This window comes from Spermophilus citellus (genome assembly GCF_964194105.1).
Source record: "Spermophilus citellus genome assembly, chromosome: X".
NCBI lineage: Eukaryota > Metazoa > Chordata > Mammalia > Rodentia > Sciuridae > Spermophilus > Spermophilus citellus.
Window position 1 is genome coordinate 142,797,064 of NC_138190.1, and position 15,323 is coordinate 142,812,386.

The following is a 15,323-nucleotide window of genomic DNA, read 5'->3' on the forward strand; positions in this document are numbered from 1 at the left end:
AGATTTTCATATTAGGGGTACTCAACCTATACTATCAGAATTTCAGATTTCTGTTTAATTTGCAGTCTAGCATGAGGAAGAAAATAATTTTCTCAATCAGGAGATGTCCCATTATTTAACACTTAAGGTCCCAGAACATACCTTAATTGTTGTCTGGAAGCTTTTGATATTACATTGGGAAAGACTGAAATGTGACGAGTCACAGAATTATTCTAAGACATTTGTGCATTTAGGCCATTCAAGACTTTTGGCAAATCCTTTATTTTATTGCTGTTTCCATTCTTTATAACGAGTGTCCCTTGTAGGCTTTTAGATTCTTATTGTAAACTATAGAAAGACCAACACAACAACCACCAAAAAGGCAGTGTGTGAGATTTTCAGTTATCCATTTGTCCATGCTTCATTTCTACAAATGACAGTTTAAGCTCTCCTTCAATTCCATTAGGCTAATTCTGCCTAGGGACTTAGGACAGAATTCCAGTTTATCTGCAGCTCCGTAGAGGTAATTCCTTTCCCTTGGGAATTTGTGACAGCTGTTGGAGTCTGAGCCCTAGGCAGTTGGCAACATGATGTAACTTTAAATTATAACTTTTCTGCACAGTGGACTGATTTTTTGGGTATATGCAGTAACTTGTAATAAACAAGGACAAAGAGAAAGAAGTTGTCCATTCTTGCATGGTCCTGAGTATAATTTCTACTACGAAAGTTTCTGTTTTTTTTTTCTTTATTCTGAAAAATCATCTAGGATCTTCAACCCAATGGGAATAAAGAAAAGGATTCTGCCCTCAGTTGCAGAATCAACTTGGATTGTGTTGACTTGCGTTTTTTATTCTTATTGATAACAAGGGGCATCTAATTGATTCACATGACTAATTAACCTTTTTTCTTTTTGTTCTTTCTTTTTCATTTCAGTCACTATGAACAGGACCGTAGTGCACTTAAAAAAAGGGAATGGGAGCGGAGGAATCAAGAAGTTCAGCAAGAAGACGATCTCTTTTCTTCAGGCTTTGATCTTTTTGGGGAGCCCTACAAGGTAGCTGAATATGTATGTAATTTATCTTTCTAGAAAATGGTTGCTTACTATGTTTTTGAAATCACTAATCAACATTAATTTTAAAGCACCTAAGTAATTTCTAGGATAATATATTTTACAAGTGAAATACATATATATGCTGTATTTGGAGTAATTACAACTTTCTGAGGAAGTCTTCAGAGACAAATTCCATGTTCTTTGAGAAATATGGTAAGATTTGAAGGAGACCTGTGAGACTTCCTGTCTCCAAGGAACCTGTTACTGCCCTACAATTATTGCAGCAAGGAATGCCCCATCTTTGTGTTTTCCAGGACTTTGATTTTCAGCCAGACAGCCCCTGAAGACTTCATCAGAATGTCAACAGATATGCCTATTTCTCTTCCCAATCAGTGCCACCCATTGCAAAAACATTACTTTCTTTTTTCACTTGGTTGTTAGCAGCTGTTCAGTGGTTTGAGTGCTCTTTGAAAATCACTGTCCTAAGATAAAGGAAAAAGCCAATCTTTTTCCTGGTGGTTAATAATCATGGGTTAGGAGATTGCCTCAACCCAAGGAGGTAGTTTAGTTAGGCCAATTTTCTACTGGTATTCTGGCTGGTATGTAGCTCCAATAGTGATGAAACTGCTATGTTTACAAGTATTTATTTTACAATGCCTGCCTCTGAACTTTCTACTAGGGGTGGAGGTTAGAGGAGACTGGGAAGAAATTATGATGGAAGGATCTTATTCAATTGCTGGCAGCTGTTTCATTTTTCATTAAATTTAGTACCAGTGTAATTTTCTATAATGAAACAAAAATAATGTAAAAATAAAATGACAATAGAGAAAATTTTCAAGAATTCTGATTTGAGAAGAGCATCAATTAAAGGATAGTGACTTTTGGAAAAGGATAGTTCTTAATGAGGACAGATTTGGTCAGATACTACCTCAAAGTAGAGAATAAGTTGTTTAGATTGGTGGCTAGTGAGACTAGAATCTTTCTGCCTTATTCAGAACAAGTAAGGAGTTCTTGATTGAGATACTTGGGTACCTGCCAAGTGTGGGAAACCTGACAAAGAGGCTTAGGTCACCTAAGCTACTGATTTTCAATTTGTCAGTACTATCACAATTCATAAAAAAAAATTTTTTCTTATTCAAATCAATTCAATTTATATACTACATTTGTACTTAGATATATGTTTAATTGAATGAACATTAATTGAAGTCCCACTATGCACTAATCACTGCCATAGACCAATAAACAACAGGAAATAAAACACAGGCTCTGCCTTTGAGGAATTCTTAGGCCAGTGGCAGAGATCATCATGAACAAGTGATGGCCCAACTGCATGGTGACCATTAGAAGGATAGGAAGGGGAAATATCCATCATTCCAGGGAGCTTAAACACAATTCTGGGCATGGAGAGAAGTCACTACATGTTTTGATTCAGGGCATGGCCCCAACAGGAGAGACCTACAGTTTCTAAAGATGATGTTGGGCTGTGTGGAGAGTATGAAATAAGTATAAATGATTCCTGAGATTTTTACTTGAGAGGATGATGATATCATTGAAAGTTGTTTAGGAGGAGAACATCTTTTCTTGTTGTAGAGGAAAAAAATGATTCAGTGAGCTGTGAGTATATTGGGCTTCAGATGCCAGTGGGATATCAAGAAAACAATACACAGCGGGCATTGAATATATGAATCTGGAGCTCATGGGATTGGGGAAGACAGAGATTTACCTGCTATTGGCATGCAGGTGGCAGTGAAAGCTACAATAATTAATACTATCATCAAATTAGAATATAGAATAAGAAGAGGGGAAAGACAATCCTGAGGAATAGCAGCATTTAAAAAGTAAACAGGTGGTAAAAACAGAGGCCAGGAAAAACTAAAATAGAATGATCAGATAGGTTGGATATGAATTAGCAGAGAAATATTTAATAGAAACTAAGGGAACAAACAATTGTTGGAGGAAGGATTTGCTAGTTACATGCCCTTGGATAAATCAAGAAAGGTAAGGATTGTAAAGAAACTGTTGCATTTGGCATTTGAGAACTATTATTTACATTACAGAGAGTCATTTTATTTATTGATGGTAGTCATTGTGGGAAGCCAAACTGCCAGGGTTTGGAGAATAAACAAGAAATGGTTAAAAAGAGAGGCAGTCAATATAGACTTCATCTTGCAGAAGAGATTTTATATGGATAAAGGAAGAAAGATAAGTTAGAAAGTAAAGTGATTAATTACATCCAGGAGGAATTTTTTTTTTTTTTTTTTTTTTTTTTTTTTTTTTTTTTTTGGTGTGAGAGAAACATGAGCATGTTTCGAGATCCATGGGAAGGAACCAACATAAGTGGAGAAGGAGAAGGTAGAGGATGTAGGGGCAGAGAGAGGTGATGCTAAGTGGAACAAATTCCCTGAGAGACTTTTAAAATACCAGTTTTAGTCAACTTTTTTACTGATGTGACTAAAGGACCCAACCAGAACAAATGTAGAGGAGGAAAAGTTTATTTGAGGGCTCACAGTTTCAGAGGTCTCAGTCCATAAAAGGCTGGCTCTATTCCTCAGGGCTCAAGGTGAGCCTGAACATTATGGCAGGAGAGTGTGATGGAGGGAAGGAGCATCAGGGTGATCAGGAAGCAAATATATACTCATAGTCACGCCCCAATTCCCATCTCCTCCAACCATACCCTACCACTTCAGTTAATCCCAGCAGGGATTAACTCACTGATTAGTCTAAGGCTATAACCCAATCACTTCTCCTCCAAACTTTTTTGCATTATCTCACATGTGAATTTTTGGGGGACACCTCACATACAAACCACAACTTAGAGCATAGGTAAAGAATCTTGAGTCAGAGGTAGGAAGATTGGGGATAAAACATTAGAATGAGGGAAAATAGAAAGTGGAAGGAATACTGGAATCAGAGCAGGCAGTTGTGGTCTCCATTTTTGGAGGTGAGGTCAAAGGATGATAGACAGTTTGTTTCTTCCAGAGATAAATGAGGAACAACTAAATGAGTTAGTTCTACATCTTATCTTTGGATGAGTTAGAAACACAGCTCTACAAAGAGATTTTAGTCTTCAAATTCTATATCTGTTCCATCCTTAACCCTATTATGTAGTGAAGAACCCTTGATGTATTCTCCTTTCATAACTTTAAGTCACAAAGGTTCAATGGTCTTGCACCTTTAGGGTGATTGCCATCTCTTAACAAGACTTTTTATATACATACATGTATATTTTTAGATGATAGCAATGTATTCTTGAGAAGGTAGTTGAAAAAAATACCCATTCTCAATGTTGTCAGAAATTTTCAAAAGCCATCTGTTTTGATACTACAAGGGTGCATCAGGTAGAGACACAGATGGGAACATTTAGTCTAGTTCAGAGCCAGGCCTATGGTGTGATTAGTCATTTACTGTCTTTTGTGCTTATTTATGGGGAAAAAGTCTCTATTCTTGAGTCAAAACTATGAAGGAAAGTAATTATGCTAACAGTTTGTGACCTAGTAACTTTTTTTTCATCCTTGGTTTGATCAGTTCTCATCTTGTGCTGTGTCCATATTCAATTTTTTTCTGGGAAATCACTGGGACATAGTCCTCTTTTTCCCATCATTTTGTGACACTGCAGCTGTTGTGCACATCCACAGACTCCCCAGACAAAGACTGAGGTGGATGTCCTTGGAGTATCTGGATGTGTCAGGGGTAATGGGAGTCCTAGAGCTGGTTAATAGTCCATTGGTAGAAATGAGGACATACCATAACTCTTCCCTGGAATTGTAGTAGAAATACTTACAAGCTGAAAATGAAAAATTCTGGTAGTGAATCAAGACTTTTGGGAATCATCTTGCTATACAAAGTGTAAACCATGACCTGATCACTTGTCTGGTATCATCAATGGTTCATCAACTAGTCCTTAGGAACTATTTCACTTTCTTTACAGAAAGAAGAAATAGTGATCTCTCATGTTCCTAGGTGGTTTCTTTTCTTTCTTTCTTTCTTTTTTTTTTTTTTTTGCTTTGCCTCTACCACATTCAGAATGGGAAAAAATGTTGACTTTCTCCAAATTTGGTTGTTGTGTTGGGGACTTCTTTCTGGGGCTTATAAGTTATAAGTTTGTGCTACACTACTTAAAAGGATTTCTTTAAAAGTACCTCATAAAAATGAAGATATGTTAGTGTAGATGGCTGATAAGGAACTGGCATGCACATATTGTATGCCAGGAACTGTGCTAGGTTTTCTGGATGTGCTTGTTTAGTTCCTTACAATAAATGGAGCACAAATTTCCCCCACGTTTTTCTTGGGGAATTTTAGGTCAGGGAAGTGAACTGGCTTCTCTGTACCTTCACATACTCCCATATGGTATATGTAGATTTGTACTCAATTCTTTGTGATTCTGTATCTGTAACAGGAAGTTGTTTATCTTCTGACAGGAAATCAGAAGACTCAATAAGTTTACCTGCTAGGTAACTATCAGGGAGAAGCTTCATTTCTCTAACCCACAGTTTCCTCCTTTCTGAAGTGGACCATAACAATTAATAATAATAGTAACACATTAAGGCTTTCACAGCTCAATAAGAAGGAGGAAACTGAGATGAAGAGAGGATTAAGTGCATTACCTAAAGTCATTTGTGCTAGGGCAAGCAGAGGCCAGATGATCACCAAAGTTTCTTTGCTGACTCACATAATTTCTTATGGAACAAATGAAAACAACCTGGATAACCTTGCTTTGAAATCTGTAAAGTGCTACATAAATTCAATGTATTGTCATTATTATAATTAGAATAAAGAAGAAATAGCAACTTACAGCTTAGAGAAATTAACTGTAAAATATTAAATTTGGGAAAAAAGGAATTACTAAATCACATAGTTTATCCCCAATAAAATGAAAGGAAAAATGAACTTTAAAACTCCAATTATTTTGCTTCTTTTATTAAAAAGAAATACTATGGTACAATAGCTTCCTTGCACATTAGTTTGGCAATGAAATTATACTGCTGATTTGCGTAGATAGCATTAGAAGCAAACTGAGGGAAGTTTGCATTTCCTAAAGTAATGAAAGGCAAAAAGCTTAAATGAAGGACTGCTGTTAGTCATGAGCCACAAAACAGACATGTAATTTATGCCTGAAAATACTTGGAAAATGCATTTCCTTGATGATAGACAAATAGTGATTACTTAGAAAATGATGGCTGCAGAGGTTACCTTTAAGGAATCAACCAATTATCTAGAACGGGAAGTAAAGAATTGGCCAAATTGAAAGAACCTATAATTGATTGAAATGGCTAAAATTCATCTTTGCCGTGTTTATGATGTTCAATCAAGACTGCCAAGAATACCTTCCTCTTTAATAGGATTACTAAGGCTCTGGAGGGTGAAAATGAACATTTAGTGTGAATCATAAGTTGCTATGGTGTATAATGAGAGCACACTGTGTAGGAGTATATGAATGCATTTCAGGCCCCATTGGGTTTTCTATGCAGTGGATTTCATATCTACATCTTGAGAAATGGACATTGCCCATCTACAATGGTAGGAAGGCACAGAGTTTATCTGGCTGCCTGCACTGGACTTTTAGTTGGTGATTGTTGAATAGTGGACTTCTTGAGGCCATGTGTCTATGAGTTCTCTATGCTTAACCATACCTCATGAGAATTTTGAACTTACCAGATTTTGTCAGGTCAGTGACCGTAGTAATTCCTACTTGAAGCCACAGCACTTATGTTGTGTAAAGCATATGGATCTTCCTTTAATTAGCAACTCACAAAGTGTTGCCAGTGAACTCAACCTTGAATTGCCTGCTATGCAGTTCGTGTCACAAGTCCCATTTAGATAGTTGCTCTCTGAGGAAGCTATCCTAAGGGAGATGACAGTTGATTCTTACAGGTTATCACAGCTCTACTCCTATGTCATAAATGCACAAGACAGCCACACACCCAGATTATATTAGCATAGACCCTTAACTCAACATGTAGACATGTCTTCACTAAGCTAGATGTTAGTGCAATGCTTTTGCTTTTGTAGTTTTCATAAGAAGCATGTGAGAAGCAGCTTTGCATCTTCTGGAAAATTGGAGGTGAAAAAATGGTTTGTTTTATTCCTCAAAGATTCTTGTAAATAAGCCAATGAGAGGTTCCTTTTCACATAAAAGGTTCCTTTTCACAGGCATTTAATGTCTCATATACTTCATTTAATGGATAAAGATATGCTTCCTTCTACGATATAAAAATCACTTGTTAACTTACGAGCTTTTCCCTTTTGATTTAGCAGCTAGGAAGCTCAGATTTAAATTTATTGTCCAGTCATACTGGCCAAATTAGCCTAACATTTGTCTTTCTATTTATATGCCTTTAGTCCAAGCTATTGTGATTTTTTTCTTTTGATATAAACAGGGCATGAGTTATAATTTGATTGTGTCCAGTTCAGCAATAATACACTGGGTACTTAATATGCACCAGACATGGTGCTAAGTCTTGGGGATATAAAGATGAATAAAAGGTGGTCTCTGACCTTTAACAAATATATATTTTTTGAGCAGGAAAGAAATCATAGTTGTAGTAGTATATACTTTATAGTAGCTTGAATTTTAGACTTGTTCAAAAAATTTCAATTTTCCCTAAATTTTATTCACATACACACAGTTTTAGACATTGGTCAGTTTAGAAGTACTCCTATTTTCAAACCTAGAAGTGCAAAAATTGTAAGAATTCCTCAGAAACCAAGATCATTGTAAGGGTAAACATAAATAAAGAGATGTACTTCCTCCCACTGAGGATAAGATGAACATGTCCCATCTATGTACTACTGAAACAAGAACAGTAATTTGACTTGCTTGCTTGCAAACCAATGAGACCTGTAGTTTTTCTGTCCTGAAAGAGGGGAATGACTTCTCAGGGAAATGGGGTATTATAGTGGTCTCTTCAGCACCTAAGGGCAAGGTTCTGATTTTGTAGAACTATGTTTCAACCAAAGCCATTTGGAAAATAAAAGCACTTCAAAAGGGACATGGAATGGTGTTTTCTCCTGATAGGACCCTATCTTTGGATATAGTCAGGTATCAGTGTTCCTTAGCCTTTCAGTCAAGTGACTCAGGGGTAATTTGTGGGAGGGGCCACAGCAACACTGCAGAATTTTAAAGCTTATATCAAATTTTTGCTAGGCCTTCTGCACAATGAAATTTCTTTGTTTTATATTTAGGGACAAAATAGAGAGACCGGTTTTGGCAGTTGCCCAATGGTTTATTGTGAAACTCTGTTGAAGGGTACTGCTATATGCAAAGAGTTTATTCTTGCTTTTGCTCCAAAGTAATTTCTGTCATTAAAAATAACAAACCTAGGGAGTTTTAGGGAATAAAAGTGATTTCTATTCATCTGTACATTTTAAATATGCCTTTCAAATGTGCTTCTGAAAATGGAGTGATTATTCAGTTGAGGATTTTAGAGAATGTTAATTGTTTAATCACTACTTCAGCAAGAAGGTTGCATATGATGTAATATAAGATGTTTTTGAGGATAAGCCAACTGAAATGTATTTATTCAATTTCTAAAGATTTCCATCCCACACAAACTCCCTTAGCATATATTTAGCATACTTTTAATTAATCTTTGAAATTCATATTTTTCTAACTGCCCTCGTTTCTTTGGAAATGTCTTATATGGTTTAACACATGGTATGAGTTACAAGGAGAATGTACCAATAATGAGGCCAAGGTTTCTAGTTTGTTTCTCAGTGTGATTTTTCCTTCTTGGTATCTTTTGTTGGCTCCTATTCTTCCCCCTGTCTCTTAAAGGTTGATGTTTCCCAGAGTTCTTGCCTGAACCCAATCTTCTCATTCTACATTTTCTTTCTCTGGGTGATTTCATTCATTTCTGGCAATTCACCATCCATCCATCTGCATATTTTCCCATCTTCACATACAGAGAACAACAAACACACAATCAAACCTAGATTTAACTGAGACACCACCAGACTTGGATAGTTAGTTAAACTCCCAATATACATCAGGAGATTGGCAGTATGAAAGCATAGGGGATACCTTAAATGTTAAACATCTGTCTTCAGTGGAAAGTGCAACAGTGGGAAGGTAGTTACCCCTCTGTTTCATAGAGAGGGTGCTTATGGCTTCTGGGACCTAATGGCCACATAGGGTAGTGCCTTCTTCATTTAGTGGCCTAGTTGCCTCATGGCTCCATGAATAATAGTAGCTTACTTTTGTTGTCACTTCTTGGACCAGGAAAATACAGCCTAGGCAAAAACAAGTCCTTTGCCCTTCTGAATTCAACACCTTATTTTGATAACCTCTTTGGCATATAAAGAGAATAACAAAAGTCATTTTTGAGGATGAACAACTGGGCTATCATCAAAGTAATTTCCAAGTATATACAGCTACCCTACATTTTTTAGTCATGAAAGCTTTGCTTTCTGTATTACAAACACCCATGAAGGAGCTTAATTATTTAAAAAATAACACAACTGTTTTTATGGTATTAGTATATCCTACAGGGGATGGTGTAGCTAGTCTGTTGATTGACCATAGATTGATTTGGTTGCTTCTGTAACACCTACACATGGAATCACTTTGAAAAGATGACTTTGTTTTGATTTACTTAAGCAACAATCTAAATTCTTGAATAATTTGTCTAAATCACTGAAAAGACACAGGAGAGCTTGACTCACTGTTGATGAACAATTGCATCATTTCAAAGTAAATGAGTATGAATCACCAATATGTAAACACAGTTGCCCCAGAATATGTAGGCAGACACCAGTAATTTATACAGTTCTTTGATTAAAAGGAATTAGATTCAGTTTAGTCATATGTTAGCACAATTAGAAGTTGTTTAATTTCATGCCTCTTTTAAACTTGGTACAGTCAGGCTAGCAAAACTCAACTGATGTTCTTACCCATTGGGCTAAGACTTTCTCATGTATAATGTGTAGTACAAATGTTGATAGGTTCAAAACATAGATAAGTGGAATATTCCACTATAATTGCTCTGATCAGTAAGGGGAAGTTTTTAATTGTTAAGTAAAATAAAACAATTCTGCTCATCTGACCTAAAATAGAATATTTTTTTTTCTGATAAAATGAATAAATGATGTAATTGAAAACCATTCTCCCAGCAAGCATGTTTAAGTATAGGCCAGGGAATATACCAGTTGTTAATCATACTTGCTCATTCCAAAAGGCTCTTCCAATAGCATTATTGATTTCTTTTCTTACATAGCACATAAAAAGTATGAAATTAGATGGCAACAGGAATTTTAAAGAATCCTATCTACTAGTCTGCTTAAGGCATCTGTTTGAAGCATTAACATTAGGAAACACAAGCCTATTCATTGTCTCTCCTCCCACCCCCATCTTTTTGTTATTTTAGACAAACAAAGGTGATGCCCTTGCCAACCGAGTCCAGAACACGCTGGGAAACTATGATGAAATGAAGGATTTGCTTACTAACCATTCTAATCAGAATCATCTAGTGGGAATCCCAAAGAATTCTGTGCCCCAGACTCCCATCAACAAAAATGAACCAAGCTTTTTTCCAGAACAAAAGAACCGAATGATTCCATCTCACCAGGATAATACCCACCTCACGGCACCAATGCCTCCACCTTCCGTCGTGATATTGAATTCTACTCTAATACACAGCAACAGAAAACCGAAGACTGACTGGCCACGAGATAGTCATAATCCTACCACAGTACCAGCAAGCCAGGCCAGTAGTCAGCCAAACAAGATGCAGACTTCCACACAGGATCAGCCTCAAGCAAGACTTGAAGACTTCTTTGTCTACCCAGCAGAACAGCCCCAGATTGGTGCAGTTGAAGAGTCAAATCCATCTGCAAAGGAAGACAGTAACCCCAAGTCTGGGGGAGAAGATGCTTTCAAAGAAATCTTTCAATCTAATTCTCCAGAAGATTCTGAATTTACAGTGCAAGCACCTGGGTCTCCCCTAGTGGCCTCCTCTTTATTAGCCCCTAGCAGTGGCCTTTCAGTTCAAAACTTCCCACCAGGGCTTTACTGCAAAACAAATATGGGACAGCAAAAGCCAACTGCATATGTAAGACCCATGGATGGACAGGATCAGGCACCAGACATCTCTCCAACACTGAAACCTTCCATTGAATTTGAGAACAGCTTTGGGAATCTGTCATTTGGATCACTCTTGGATGGAAAACCCAGCACAGCCAGTTCAAAGACTAAACTGCCAAAGTTCACGATCCTTCAAACAAGTGAAGTAAGTAATTTTTTAAGTTTGTTTCCTTTTTGGGGTACACTTTTATAACCTCTATAGCAGCTTTTATGTACCTTATTAAGCAGTATATGATAGTCTTCAAGGTCAGAGTTTGATTCTTGATCTTCTTTCACTTGTGACATCTGATTAACACTCTACAAATATAGTTAAATCGCCTTTATTTGGAATAACAAAAGACAAGTTCAATCTGAGCAAAAGAAAAATTGGCATTATAAAACAGTTTGGGGAAATGTGTTTGCAGTATTATCACGTATACATTGATGACATGTGAGATTTTTGTTGATCATAAGTAGTATAAGTTTCATGAAAAGATTGAGTCACCATAGGTCTTCACTAGCCAATAGTATATCCTAAACCTAAAGCACAGAATTTCCTTAAGGTAGAAGAATGTAAAGTGTGATTTTTCTGGAACCAGAAGTTGAAGGTATTCTTTCAGAATCTTAGTCTCATGAATGTTTATAGGGCTATTCCTTAGTAAGATCTTAATGTTTCTTCTGTATTCCTCAGTCTTCCCTTCTGCATTACCTTCTCGCCTTCTGTCAAAGCAAAAGGTACTGTGATCAACCAAATCCTATTGAGTTTAGAACAACTAAGTATCCTACCTGTCTCAGGAATCATTGTCTTGTTAAAGAGAAATCCAGAGGGACCATGACCTCTCCCACAGAAATGACTCATGACTGTGTGTGTGTGTGTGTGTGTGTGTGTGTGCGCGCGCGCGTGTGTTTGGGGGATATATATTTGGTTTCCTTGAAAACATCAGTGTATAAGTGGCTATGTACTGCATCTCAAGTGCTTGATTGGAAGAAGTCACTGCCTATAGATTGGATTCCTGTTGCTGGTGAATAAAGACTTAAATGGAGACAGAGAAGAAAGCAGATTCCAATTCTTACTCAGTAGGAGTGACAGGCAATCTATGAAGTGTTACAGATTCCAAGTTAGGTTGTCTAAATTAGAAAAGTCAGACCACATGAGCTCCATAGCTCTTCTGACTTTATTCATCCTCAGTAGATGTGATGATTTCAGTGGACCATGGGAGCAGAAAGAAAGGAAGGGAGGCCAGTTACTGTTGGTTGTATTGTCTGGATGAATGTTTTTAATATTGTTTTATTTCTGAGGCCAATTTTCTTTTTGTATCATCATTTCTCAAGTCTTGTCAAGCTTCCTCCTCAGTATGTCTCCAGTCTGTCACCTCTTCTCCACTCTCACTCCCTTCAAACCACCTGGAGGCAAATCTTTCACCTGGACTGCTATGCTAGCCCCTCCTCACCAGTCTCCCTCCCTCTAGTATCACTTTTCTTCCTAACCATTATTCATATAGGTGATCTAGCAGGCGGATCAGACCATGTCAGACCCTCCTTTTAACTCCTCAATGCCTTTTTATCTAGGAAACTTTCCTAGTCCCACATACAAGGCTCTTTACTCTGGCTTCATATTCCCTCTAGCCCCATATTTCACCACTTTGTCATACACAGATGAAATCCCAACCTATGGAGCCACCCATATTTCCCTATCATGTCATGCTTTATCACTCTTCCTTGCTTTTTTTGCCTGTTGTCCCTTAAGTTAGAATGCCTTTTGCCACTCTTCCTTTGTCTTCCTGGTAGAGTCCTGTTTTTCCTTAAGGTCTGCTCAGTCATTACTTTCTCTGTGAAATATCACTTTTTCTCCCAGCTTCCTCTGAGCAATGCTATTGGCTTGTTATATACGTCCTGACTGGAACTTATTTCATTGTATTGTATTTACTTGTTTATGTGTCTGTCACCTCCACTAGACTGTAAGCTCCTTGAGAGCAAGGAATAGATACATTCATTGTATCTCAAGTGCTTAGCAAATATTTGCTAGATAGTAGATATTCAATAAATATTTGTTGAATGAATGAATTTCAAAAATGGTTACTTGATTATATTTTCAAAGCCATAATGTTAATCAAATAACATGAAAAAGGTAAACAAGCTAGACAATTCATCCTCAGGTGTATTTCTCTAATTCTATTCTATCTGGATGCATCTTACTCTGTTCTACTCCTGTGTAGTCATTAAGAAATCCCAATACTAATTTCTATGGTATGATTTAATATTGGGCGTTAATACTTAAAAATCAAAAAAGATCTTTTTTGAAAAAAAAAAGAAGACTATAATGGAAAAAAATAAAACCCTAATAATATACTGTACTGTAAAAACAAGAACACTATAATGGGAGATTGGGGTGTCATTCTTGTCCCTTCCCTTGCCCTGGTATCTCTTGTTATTCACTCCTTACACAATAGTGCTATCACTCAGGACTGGTCTGGAAATAGCACTGCTCCATAAGGCAGCCTGCTAGCCTGTTTCCATACCTCATTAGTGAACTGACAGGTTGCAGACCCAGTCAGATCCCTTCCGTTGTAATCCTCTCTTATACATTCACAAAATGGCTGACCCAGATTCAGAAATGCCTTCATGTTTTCACTCAGTGCTCCAGCACGCCAATGAGAGGTACATTTTCAAACAGAAGCTGAGCTGTCATCAACCCTGGGGATGATTACCCAAGGAGCAGCCTATGTGCATGCAACTGTTAGGGATGATACAAATAGACTTTGGTGGAGCTTTGTATGAAAAATGGGTCAGGTGTAAGAAAATCATGATAGGAAATCAGTGAAGAGAGATTTTATTTTAAAATATGGATCTCAATGAAGGATTTTAAGGAGAGGTAGAGAGAAGCTTAGGGCTCTAACATCAGGGTGATATACAGAATTCAGGAGCAATGTGAAAACCAAAATATGAGAAAAGAAAATGAGAGGTTAGAAAGCCCAATAGAGAGCTTAGAAGGGTGTAGATTAAAATGTGAGCATAAATATAGACAGGTTGGAGCATTATGGAGCTTTGAACTTAATGGAATTTATGTGGCTAAAATTCTGACCAAGTCTGAAAATTCACCCTATTAAATCTTGATGCACTTTCAAAAGCACTTAGCATTAGAATCCAGTCCCAGTTCCCAGTTCCAGGCCCTGAGTTCCGGGTCCCTAGTCAGAGTAGCCATCTTTGGTGAGTGGTAGCATTACTTGTAGTTATTACCAAAAAAGGCTTATCTAGAGAGCAATCACAGTATTTCCTCCTCTTCAACTGAGAGGAGGTTGACATGTTGTATTAGAGGAGTGCATTTGGGGTAGGAGGGAACAGGGAGAGTTGTACGACCAGAAAACATAACATTCTAAGATATTCATATCAGTAGATGAGATTATATTTGTGAATTGAGAGATTAAATGCTATTATTGAAATTTGGTACATGTTTTTCTTTCTATGTCCACATTTATTTATGTTAATATTTGTGTATAGACTTATATACAATGAGGATTTGTTTTATTTCATAAGAAAAATAATTAACTTTGAAACATTTATACTTTTTAAAATTCCTATATCAGCAATGAAGATATTAGAAGTTTATTAGAAGCCTAACCAACTTTATTGAAAAGAGTCAACTTTTCAACTGAGGAATGTTATTTAAACAATAATTTGTTTAAAATTTTTATATTATAGAATTTATGCACATTTCAGGTAACCAAACAAACAAAAAGGTAATGTGTTCTCTATTTGTGTTTAGAAGACTTTCTGGGAACTGCATTGGAAAACAGTAAAAGGCATATGTGTATCAAGTGGAAACTGAGGGTTGCTTGCAGATGGTATTTTATTAGGAAATGAATTTATTAATAAATGTGGCATTATACATGATTTCATTACAGATGTTTTTGTTTATTTTTACCTTAGGATAAAAATCTGCCAGTGTAGATACCTGTGCATTTTTGGTGTAATTTGTTATTACTACAGTTTGATAAATAAATAATTGAATGCAAATGAAGAGTTCAATGCCTCACATTAAGTGTCTCAATCCTATGTCAATAAGCTTTTGAAAGTACAATATTGGGCTGGCGCTGTAGCTCAGTAGTAGAGCACTTGCCTGGCATGTGAGAGGCACTGGGTTTGATTCTCAGCACCACATACAAATAAATGAATAAAAATAAAGGTCCATCAACATCTAAATTTTAAAAAAAGAAAGTACAATATTAATGTGTGAAA

At 36.7% G+C, this 15,323-nt stretch overlaps 1 protein-coding gene across 6 annotated transcripts in view; it reads left to right on the forward strand.

Annotated features, from left to right (window-relative positions):
* Positions 1 to 15,323, forward strand: part of AFF2 (ALF transcription elongation factor 2) — a gene marked incomplete at both ends in the record, with an annotated part of 507,666 nt that overhangs the window by 179,570 nt on the left and 312,773 nt on the right. For 3 of the 6 annotated variants that reach the window (XM_081277974.1, XM_081277976.1, XM_081277978.1), the window contains 2 exons: positions 913 to 1,045; positions 10,393 to 11,253. In XM_081277974.1, the coding sequence (XP_081134100.1) occupies positions 913 to 1,045; positions 10,393 to 11,253 (994 nt within the window). The remainder of the gene's footprint in view (positions 1 to 912; positions 1,046 to 10,392; positions 11,254 to 15,323) is intronic. The other 3 variants (XM_081277975.1, XM_081277979.1, XM_081277977.1) reach the window with 1 other exon arrangement.